Consider the following 11,377-nt stretch of genomic DNA (forward strand, 5'->3'; position numbering starts at 1 on the left):
TATTTACTTGTATTATTAATGTTTTGAGCTTTTAATCTTCTTCTTCTACCTCTTTATATTTACTTGTATTTTGAGCAATTGAGTTGTAATGTTTATTTAATCAATTATCTTGCCCATTGTATTTTTGCATAGAGTTGTATTTTGGTTTTTCCATATTTCCATTGAGTATAAATATTTATTCTCTAACATCCTTTGCATAAACTTTCCTGTAAACACATTTTAATTACCAGAATGACAAAAATGAAATAAGGACACATTCCAACTGAGATACCTTACACAGGGTATCATTTTCATTGGTAAATTCAATTAAGTCTTGGATTGGATAGTGTGTGTGTGTGTCATATGCCATTATTTCCATTATGGAAGATTGACACTGATATTTGTATGCCAGATTTAGAGCTTCCATCTCAGTCAGGCTATCAGGCAAAGAATCCAGAGAAGTTAGTGAAATGCATTTTGACAATTGCTTCTTGAACTTCTCAGAGATTTTCAACCTAACCAATATATTGATATATTGAGCCGCCCTTTGCCACAATGCCTTTAAAAAGTTGAGTACATTAAGCAGCACAAAGGGTTTGCTGGAATAAAGAAATTAACATATCAAAATATGTAACAAATTAGTTTAAAGAGCAACCGGAAAAAAAAAATTGAGGGATAAATCAGGCTAAGGATGTCTCTAGGAGAACTTACTTATTGATATGACTGTCAGAATTTACAACATAACAAAGTACTGCATCTACAAGGCTTGAACTTTTAGACTCTACTGGCCCAGAGGAAACCTCAATTGCTGGCAGCTTCCCATCACCAACATTACCTGGTTGGACGTCCATAAACTCTTTGGCGGAAAATACAGCAATAAAAAAAGCAGGCTGTATAGAACACAAAGTTCAATATAAACAGTTAATGAGAAATCCCAAAATGAAACAACGGAAAATTACCTAAGAGTGATTTACTTATTGACAAATGAAACAACTATTAGGAAAGTAACAGATGGATTTTTGCTTGATAAGAAGACCGTGTTGCTTCAGTTGAAACTTCCAGCTTTCTCAAGTTATATGACCCTCACAAAATTCCCTGGAATAAGAAAGTTTGGAGCAAGGATTAAGAATAGAAAAAATTTAGGAAGCACTTCCAAAAGAAGGATAACAAAGTACCTTGAAAAGCAAGCACAATGTTTTCCACCTCTCACCATTGCAAATACAAAATGACTTGTAATACGCAAGGAAAAGAATGTCAAAACCAAATAGTCTTCAATCAGTGTCTCCTCAGCCCACAAGGTAAAGAGGTCAACATCCTATGAAAATTTCCACAGGAAACTAACTGTCAAACACCATAACTAAGATAACCAAAAAAAAAATGGTATTAGCAGGTAATTATACATGTTTCAGACCCCTGGCTGCGACAACCAGTGGCACCATTTGAAATGAAAGTCAATCTGGAATAGGATAATGAACTATCACTTCAGTAATCTAAATATAAATCTCATTATTTCTTCAAATCTCAAAAAATTGTAGCCTTCTACCATAGTTGGTTTAAAAAACTTTCATAACCTATGTTTTGAAACCTATTTTGTTTTGAGGAGTGAAGAAAGGTTATAAAACTTGTTGGGTTTCGAAACCCACTAATGCTTAGTTTTAAATGGAGGAACCTTTTTTGCTATTTTATCACTTACCTTGGGCTTTAAAAAATGGTTATGTTTTTATATATTTGTGTGGGCCACGCTAAGCTCGAAATAGTAAAAATTAAGACAACCAAAAACAACTAGTAAGACATTAAAATAAAAACAAAACACAGAATTGTAAACTTTGATATTATGTCTAGTTTTATCCTAGGCTACTAAATTTTACGCTTTTGCTTTCTGATTATGTTACTTTTGTAAAGTAAGGTTATGTTTCAAATCTTATGCATCATACATTTTTAATTTTATGATTTTTAATGGTATTTGAAACTTACCCCTCAATATGATTCAAAAACTATGTTTCGATTTGTGAAGGAAATTGCATCAGATCTCAACAAAAGTTTGCTCTTTCTTTCTTTCTTTCTTTCTTTTTAGTTGCTTACAGGTCAGAAGTGTCGGGTCTTTTCAACACAAAAGCTACAAAAAATCATGATCATAAAAATATTTAATTAAATTTCAATGCAATAAATATAATATGTTAGTAATACTCCACAACTTAGGCTCTTTTATCTAGGAAGAGAGCTAAGTAAAACCTCCATATACAAAACCTAGAATCTTAATCAACAAGAAGATGCAGAATGTTTTATAAAATAAACAGGGCTTATAATCAAAGATCAAATATATAAATTTCAAGTCATGCTAAGTCAAGCTAATTTCATCAGCCATGCTAAGTAAAGGTAAGACCATTTTGCCTCAAAACCTCAAAATAAGATCAAATCAGAGAACACAAACAAACAAAAAAATCAAGAACAACACCATAAGAGGGCAATCTTTTTCAATCTACTATCAACAATCAAATATTACAAGGTCTTTCTCTTCTCACACCTTCTCTTACAAAATCAATAGCTCTCGTAAACAATACATACTTACGGTAAAACAAAAAAAATAGAAACATAAGTAAGATAGTTGAGAACCACTAATGAACAATTTCTATTTTTTGTTATTTTTTTTTTCAAATTGACTTCATATAATGAACTAATAAAAATAGTATAAACTTAAATTATGAAAATGTCATTAATATCCTCAATCTAATAATCAGTGGAGCAATTTTTTCCCCTTACCAAAATTTGCTATAGCAACATAATTTAAAACAAAATAAAATTAATAATTTGAGTAAATTAGGAAATATATAAACAATGAAGAAGATCTTTCTTTTCTTTTTCCATTTTCTTTCTCTCCACCAATTCTTTTGCATCCCTCTAATATTAATCATGGAGCAATTTTACTAGAATTGCATTAATTGAAGAATATAAAAAGCAAAATACAAAAGACACATGACATTATATGATAGATACTCCCAACACAGCAACTACGAGTACTAGTGAATTGAGGATTATACAATGCTAAAATATAAGTAAGCAAATACATATAAAAGTAACATAAGTTGATGCAGTGCATAGTGATTTATTTGGGTCCAGTGATGAGTCCATAGAAATGGATCATCATTTGAAGCCCATATGGATGGTGAGCCTTCATTTTTGTTGGGTTTTTATGCCCTAATTAAAACCCAAATTCTTTGTAATCTCATTTTATTATCAATAAAAGAATAGAAATCATTTTTTGACTTGGTCAATCACTTTGCTCACATGTTTTATTTTCATGATTATTTTTTTAATATAAACTTCTATTAAATCCCAAGCATATAGCTAATCTTATTTATAGTGACGTAATCACAGTGGAATATAAATATGATTATATGTTCAAAATAAGTTAGTCCTAAGACTAGTCAGTGCACTGGATTTACACTGACTTGCCAATCTACGATATGATCTACTTACACATTACAGTGTTATGTTCTTTCCAGAACATTAGCAAAGTAGATAAGATCGGATGTATTTGTTACATCGGACAGGACCGATATTGACAGTTGATAAGATAAGTAAACATATCGTTATTATCTATTCTAGTCATATCATATAGTTGACCATAGGTCAATTCAATCTCAATTCTGAGTGGTTAGTATTCTAACTGATTGTATTATTTGAGTTCTTTGACTTGTTCGTTACCAGCTTACCCTACGTACTAGCCCATACTTACATCTTGGGAACTCGGTAGTATAATTGAGTGGGAGTGTTAATCATAGATATGAACATCTATAGCTTCTGATGAAGAAGTGAAACGATGGTTTCCTTTTAGTTTGGTTCAAGGTGATAAATGATAGAGATCTCATTTTAGTAATTAAATTAGTTTACTGAAATATCATTTACAAGGAACTAAGTGTTTAAGGATAAAATACAATGAGGGGTAAAACGGTATTTTAGTCCTATCTCATTGTAGACCGTCTATAGAGGATTGAGTGACAATTATGGTTGTAACAATGGATAATTAATAGCGTATCTATATTTGTTATAGAGCGTTCTATGAATTCAAGAGTACAATTCCAAGTCTATAGTGGAGTCACGAGGAATTAATAAGTTATTAAATTTATTTGTTAGAATTATGATAACTTATTGGAGCTTGATTTCATAGGCCCATGGTCCCCATTGTACCTTGGATAAAATCATCTAGATAGTCTCAATTAATTTATTTAATTATCAATTAGAATTATCAAAGTTGACCAGGTCAATTTTGGATAGTTTCACAGAGTTGTGTAATTTTGAGAAGAAAAGAGAAATTATGGCAGATTTATTAATTAAGATAAATTGGTATCTAAATTAATAAATAAATTTAAATCAAGGTTCAAATTATAAATAATTAATTTGATAAAGGATTTAAATAATTAAATCAATAGAAAATAATAGAGGCCTTGATTTTAAGTCCATCGGGCTTATAATCAAATGAGAAATTTCACGGGCCTATAGCCCATGATAATTTCGACCTAGGGCTTCAAAATGGTTTTTATTTTATTGATTTTTTAATTAAATTAAATGGCCTAATTGAGTCTATAAAAGGAGTGCTTAGAGAGAAGTCAAAACAGAAGTTTGATAAGTCACAAGTCAGATTTTTTGATAGTTTTAGATTCTCTCTAAACACAAGTCCTTTTCTAAGCCACTTTGTTATTTTCTCTTCTTCTCTTTATATCTATCTCATGTGTTGAGAATTGCCCACACTAGTCTAGGTGGTTCTAAGGATACATTGGAAGATTGTGAAGAAAATAGAAGATCGGTTAAGTTTCTTGATAATACTCTGCGACAGAGAGGATACAAGAGTTAGAGAAACTGAAGGAAGGACTCTTTAATTCCGCTGCGTATACTGTAAGTATTCTATTCTTTGTTTCTCTTGAATTCAATTTTAGAAACATGTTTTAGGCTATCTCGTATTAATTTGTTTAATATTAGATATACATGAAAATAAATAAAGATCCTGTATAAGCTAATCTAACAATTTTTTCCCCTGTTTTCATTTGTTATGTGCATTGATAATTATTTGGCATTTTATATGCAGTTTATTCAAAATCATGGTACTGCTATCTGCAGTCAAAATGAAAATTTGGAGTATCTACCAATTAAGTTTCTCATCCTTATCTTGAGCTTGGTTCTGGAGCTTCAGATAATGCAAGACAGGATTACTGTATTTGGAATCAAGTTTGGAACCAGAGCAGAATTTTGTTCACATGATTGCATTATCAAAGGAAATTCCATGAAAAGCACTAACAAACATAAACCATCTCTATGGGCTTGTACAGATGCAGATGAGAACATGCATATGTTGACCTTATATACATTAAGAGAATCTTAAACCATCATAGAAAGATAATCATAGTTCAATAAACTGATCTCCGATTTTCCAATCAAAAGAAAGTTGTTGAAAATCTCAGAAATGGTTTCTTGAACATCTCCTTGGTTAAATATTGGGCCTCACCTTAAGCATCTACTGATGTTACACCGGGTAGTTCTATCAAACCAAAATAAAATAAAATAAATCAGACAAACTCTAAACAAGGTCTATATATAACAAAGCATTAAATCCTCATATACATGAAAAACAAGGAACAGAGAAATGAAACATCATGAATAGATTCAACTAAAAAGATACCAAAAATCACCAAAGTAATGTAAAATTATTGCATTTAAATCAGCAAGTAAAAATTTTTTAGGCAAAAATCACTCCTGTCATCATTTTGGTGGGCATAATACGGTTGGATAAAAATATGATTATCTTTGTTGATTACTTTTATGGGAAATACAATTTATTGAAGAGCACAGTAAAAGCATATATGCAAATGAAAGTAGCACATTGAACCAAAAAAGGTCAGACACCAAATTAGCAATCTGATTATTCACTTGTCTAGAACATCAACTAAATAATAGGTATAAAGGAAGCAGAGTACAAATTTGGATATTTTCTTTGTCACTTGGCGACAACTGAGATTTGAGATGGCCACTTTTCTGCAATATCTTTACCCTGGTTCCATTCCATGACAAAACTATATAAGAATACAAGTCTTTCAATGTTCAGGCATGCCTCACCCTGTTTTTGCATCATAAGTCTTCTCCATCACAACATCCATTGGAGTATCCTTTGGACCAGCTGAAAAACAAGTTAAAGAAATGGTCAACAGCGAGATATGAATTGGGGGTCTCAGAAACAAACTTGGAGTCACAATCTGGCAAAGTCAATTGGAATGATAAATTACTACAAGGTCACGTGGAGCAATCTAGACATCTTTAATTCAGCTTTTGATTACAGGATACGATAGTTCGATACTTATTATATATGCGTATATATAGACAGCAAATACTTTGGCTAACTTGCGTCTATATGCGGAATCTAAGGTTATGTGCAAAGTGATAACCATATCAGCCTTGAGTCTATCATATTCTTAGTATGCAACATCTTAGGAATTGCAAAATTGAGGCAGTGAATCCATGCTCAAATACCTCGTGACACGGAAAATATCAAGAGGAGAGTCATATTTTACTAGAGGGAAAAAGAAAAAAAAGAGCGTAAAATATTAGAGTAAGTACCAACTATAGTCCTTGGCATAGTCCTTATCTTCAATATCTCAGGACGAGGAATAATGGATCATGATGCACCCAGGCCTCTAGATACTCTTACTTTGGTTCCATCTTCAAGATACTTAATCCCAATTTTACAAGGCTTCCTGCAAAGAAAATACTAATCTCCACTTACAAACATGGAAGAGTGAAAACTAAAGGGTTCTTCAAACAGAATTGAAGGCAGTCATATACCCTGTGACTAGATCAATAACTTGAACATTTGAAACATGAAGAGGAGCTTCAACCATAAATAGGGAAGAGAATATTCATCAAAAAAATTAGCAATGAATTTACTTAGCTGCAAATTTCTCTAGAATATTCATCAATATGCATAAAATAGACACTCAAAACCTTATTAAAACAATAACATCTCTAAAACAAATGAGTCACCGACAACAAAAATCCAAAGTTTAAAGCAATAATAAAACCATAAACCCAGTTCCCCTGAAATTAAAACACCAAAACCATAGTTCTTGAACCTTAAAGTGTTCGGGGACTGATGAGGAGAAGCCGAGATCTGTCACAAACCCAAATCAAAATTCCCTTTTTTTAGTCACAAACCCAAATCAAAATTCCCCTTTTTTAGTTTATAAAAAAATAAAATAAAATAAAAATAAAAATAAAGATAAGACCTTGGGTTCGAGATTGATCTGGTAAACGAGATTAACTTTCTTGCAAAGCTGTTTACCCTCTTCGGTTTCGAAGTGATGCTTCATCAAATCGAAAAAAAGTCTATGCCTTGAACTGACCAATCGCCATTTTCCTCACTCTCTTTGATCACAAATTGGGGAAGAAAGAGCCTGCAATTCCAGTGGAGAGAGTGCTCCTCTAGCATTGTGTGCTCCAACAGCTCATGCGATGGAGAGAGGGTAGAAAGACTCTGGGAGAGAGAGAGAGAGCGAGAGAAAGAACGTTGAGAAACAAGTGTGAGAGAAAGAGGCAGAGGCGTCATTAGGGATTGGGTTTTGAGAGAATAGGGCTAGGCAGAAACCGTGGGTTTCCCTCCATTTTAACATTACCCAGCAATTTTTTTTTGTTTCCCTCCCTTTTAAGTTTACTGCTTTCTTAGTTACCTATTATAATACTTTTCCAATTAGCTTATAATTATGTATTATAGAAAGTGGTATTTGGTGTAGTGTCGGTTGGCCATCACGATATGTAAGAAGTCTGGTTTGCCACTGATGCATGTGTGGCTATAGTCGGTTAGCCATCACAATATGTAATAAGTCTGACTTAACACCCATGACATAAGAATCCGATTAAACTCCCTGACACGTAAGTAAATTAATTCCGGATTCAAATCTCTATGGCTAAGAAAGTTTGCCGAATTCCTCTAGGAGTCTGGGTAACCGGTGTAACTAGTTTACACCCGTTGACTTAATGGTGAGATATGCTAAGATATGTTAAGCTATGTTGAAGGTTCTTCCGGAACCATAAGGAAGTATGTATGATATGATATGAATGACTAAGTGAGTATGTATGTTATAATACGACTGAGTAAGTAAGTATGTATGTTACCAGTTAAGATTGTATGTATGCTCTGGGATTTTCTGCGTGCAGGTGTATCTTCAGGTTATAAATTTTGGTTATGAGGCATGACCATAAGTTTTCCAGGACGTTCACACGTTCTTAAATTGCATGTTAGGGTTCGGTTTCATCATAATCCTATTCTTGGTTGATTATCTGCCTAGTTACAGTTAGTTAAGTTCTTGCTCTGTTTTTGTGGTTATGTTTGTTAAGTTGTTCTTACTAAGCGTTTCGCTTAGCTAGTTGTTTCGTGTTGTAGGTAAGCTCAAAGGTAAAGTGGATCAGTGAGCGCTGGAGTTTATCTGCGAGGATGTACATGTGGACTGACCTTTTGGGAATTTACGTTTTGGGGTTTTGAACCCACATGATAACTAATAGTTTATTTTGGGCTCGTTGAATGTTTTAAAATTATGACACTATAATTCACTTTTTTGAAAAGTTTTTTTTATACATGGATTTTCGGTTACCTTATTTAGAAAATGGTTATGTTTTCTGCAAATTATGTTAAGAGGTTTTACGGGACGTTACAGTTGGTATCAGAGCAATTGTAATGTCCCGTAATTTCCTAGCCTTCAAGGTGGAGATTATAGCAAAATTCTTGTAATTGCGGTTGCAATTGTAGTTCTTTAAGCTCTGTCGGTGCCATCTGGTATGGTGCCCTTGAAATAGGTGCGGTGCCTGGAATCAACTCGATCTCGAACTCGACTTCTTGGTTCGAGGTATTCCTGGAAGATCCTCAGGAAACACTTCCAGAAATTTGCACGCCACTGCTACCTTGGATGGTTGTAGCTTACACTCCCTATCATTGTCTATTACGTTCGCCAAGTAGCAGATACATCCATCGTCCCCAACTTCAAATTCTAATGGTCTCCAATGACGATCAACATATTTGCGTTGTCGATCTATAGAGGTCTACATCCTCTAATGGATTGACTTAATGTCTTCCGTAGCTTGGTCTACCTCTTCTAGTCCTAAGAATTTCCTTTCACCAGTCTAATGCCAGTGGATTGGAGATCGACACTTTCTTCCGTATAGTGCCTCATACGAAGCCAATTTTATCGAGTCATGATAGTTATTATTGTAGGTGAACTCAATAAATGGAAGTTTTACACTCCACGAACCTTGAACATCTATCACGCAAGCTCTCAACAAATCTTCCAAGGTCTAAATTGTTCGTTCGCTCTGGCCATTCATCTGTGGATGGAAGACAGTACTAAACTTGAGTTTAGTTCCCAATCCCATTTGCATTCTTCTCCAAAACCTAGAGGTAAATCTTCCATCACGATCAGACACTATAGAGATGGGAACCCCATGTAATCCCACTATCTTAGCAATGTACAAGTCAGTCAACTCATCCACGCCGTATGTGCCTTAATGGGTAAGAAATGACTGGGTTTTTCCAATCTATCCACGATAATCCAGATAGCGTCGTGCCCCTTCGGAGTGTGTGGTAACCCCATAACAAAGTCCATGGTGACCATTTCCCATTTCCACTCAGGGATCTCTAGCAGCTACAATAACCCTGCGGGTCACTGATGTTCCGCCTTGGTTTGTTGACACGTCAAATAATGTGCCACGTATTCGACTACATCTCTCTTCATTCCTACCCGCCAAAAGTATCTTTTGAGATCCTGATACATCTTAGTGGTTCCCAAATGCATAGCGTAAGGAGTATTGTGAGCCTCATAAAATATTTGCCTCTTGCTCTCCTCATCATCGGGCACGCATACTCTGCCCTTGAAACCCAAATCGAGATGTGAAACCCTTGTCACATGTCTTTCATAGTCCCATGCACCAGTCGTTAGATCCACAGATCTGCGAGTTGTCCCCCTTGGATCGCTTCCATGATCGTGGGTTGCACGGATAACTTTGCGAATCTTCCCACTACTATCTCCAAATCCAATTTGGATAAATCGGTTTGTAGTTCTTAGGGTATTTCTTTCACCAAAATTTCATAAGCCATTGGCTGCTGGCTCAACGCGTCAGCTACTTTATTAGCCTTGCCTGGGTGGTACAATATATCGCAATCGTAATCATTGAACAATTCTAGCCACCTTTGTTGTCTCATGTTTAACTCTCCCTGGGTGAAGAATATTTGGACTCTTGTGATCCGTGTTTATGTCGCAGTGGATCCCATAGAGATAGTGTCTCCAGATCTTCAATGCGAACACTACCACTGCTAACTCCAAGTCATGAGTTAGATAGTTTTGCTCGTAATTTTTCAGTTGTCGGGAAGCATATTCGATCACCTTCCCATGTTGCATCAATACAACTTCGAGTCCTTGTTCTGATGCATCACTATAAATGGCATAACCCTTTGTGCCTTTTGGGATAGTGAGCACTAGAGCAGTTGTTAATCTAGTTTTTAACTCTTGAAAACTCTGTTCGCACTTGTTTGTCCACTCAAAGTTGATCTTCTTCCGGGTCAGTGCAGCCATAGGCGTAGCTATATTGGAGAATCCCTCCATAAAGCGCCTGTAATACCCTGCCAGACCCAAGAAACTGTGGACCTCTTGTGCATTCTTTGGGGCTTTCCATTGTTTCACTGCCTCGATTTTGGCCAGATCGACTGAAATCCCGTCTCCTAACACCACGTGCCCTAGAAAACTCACTTGAGTCAACCAGAATTCGCACTTAGAGTACTTCGTGTACAAATTTTTCTCACGTAATCGTTGTAAGATTAGTTCCATGTGTTGAGCGTGTTCTTCCTGGTTTCGTGAGTATATGAGTATATCGTCTATAAACACGGTCACAAATTTGTCTAGATACTCACCCAGTACCCTATGCATAAGATTCATGAATGTCGCAGGCGCATTGATGAGTCCAAAAGACATCACCACGAACTCATAGTGGCCATACCGAGTTCAGAATGCAGTCTTCGGAATATTCGATTCCTTGACCTTCAACTGGTGGTATCCGGATCTCAAGTCGAACTTTGAGAATATTTGATGCTCCTTGTAGTTATTCGAATAGATCATTAGTTTGGGGCAACGAGTATTGGTTCTTGATCGTCACCTTTTTGAGTTCGCTGTAGTCTATACACATTCTCATGGTGTCGTCTGTCTTTTTCAAGAATAGTACCGAGGCTCCCCAAGGAGAATGACTTGGTCGAATAAATCCTAATTTTACGAGACGTTACAAATGGTCTTAGAGCCTTGACCCAGCCGGAAGTGTGGCCGACGGGGATGTTGGACCCCTAGGGGGGGGTGATTGTGACAGTCAGAATTTCATG

The 11,377-nt window shown here is 35.3% G+C and overlaps 1 protein-coding gene across 1 annotated transcript; it reads right to left on the reverse strand.

Annotated features, from left to right (window-relative positions):
• Positions 1 to 223: 223 nt before the first annotated feature.
• Positions 224 to 10,583, reverse strand: LOC133824318 (uncharacterized). The gene is made up of 4 exons (XM_062257195.1): positions 10,395 to 10,583; positions 1,190 to 1,294; positions 691 to 869; positions 224 to 578 (listed from the first exon to the last, which is right to left on the reverse strand). Exons 1-4 carry the CDS (start codon positions 10,581 to 10,583, stop codon positions 224 to 226), a joined length of 828 nt encoding a protein of 275 aa, XP_062113179.1.
• Positions 10,584 to 11,377: the final 794 nt, after the last annotated feature.

Source organism: Humulus lupulus, chromosome 3 (genome assembly GCF_963169125.1).
Source record: "Humulus lupulus chromosome 3, drHumLupu1.1, whole genome shotgun sequence".
NCBI classification, from domain to species: domain Eukaryota; kingdom Viridiplantae; phylum Streptophyta; class Magnoliopsida; order Rosales; family Cannabaceae; genus Humulus; species Humulus lupulus.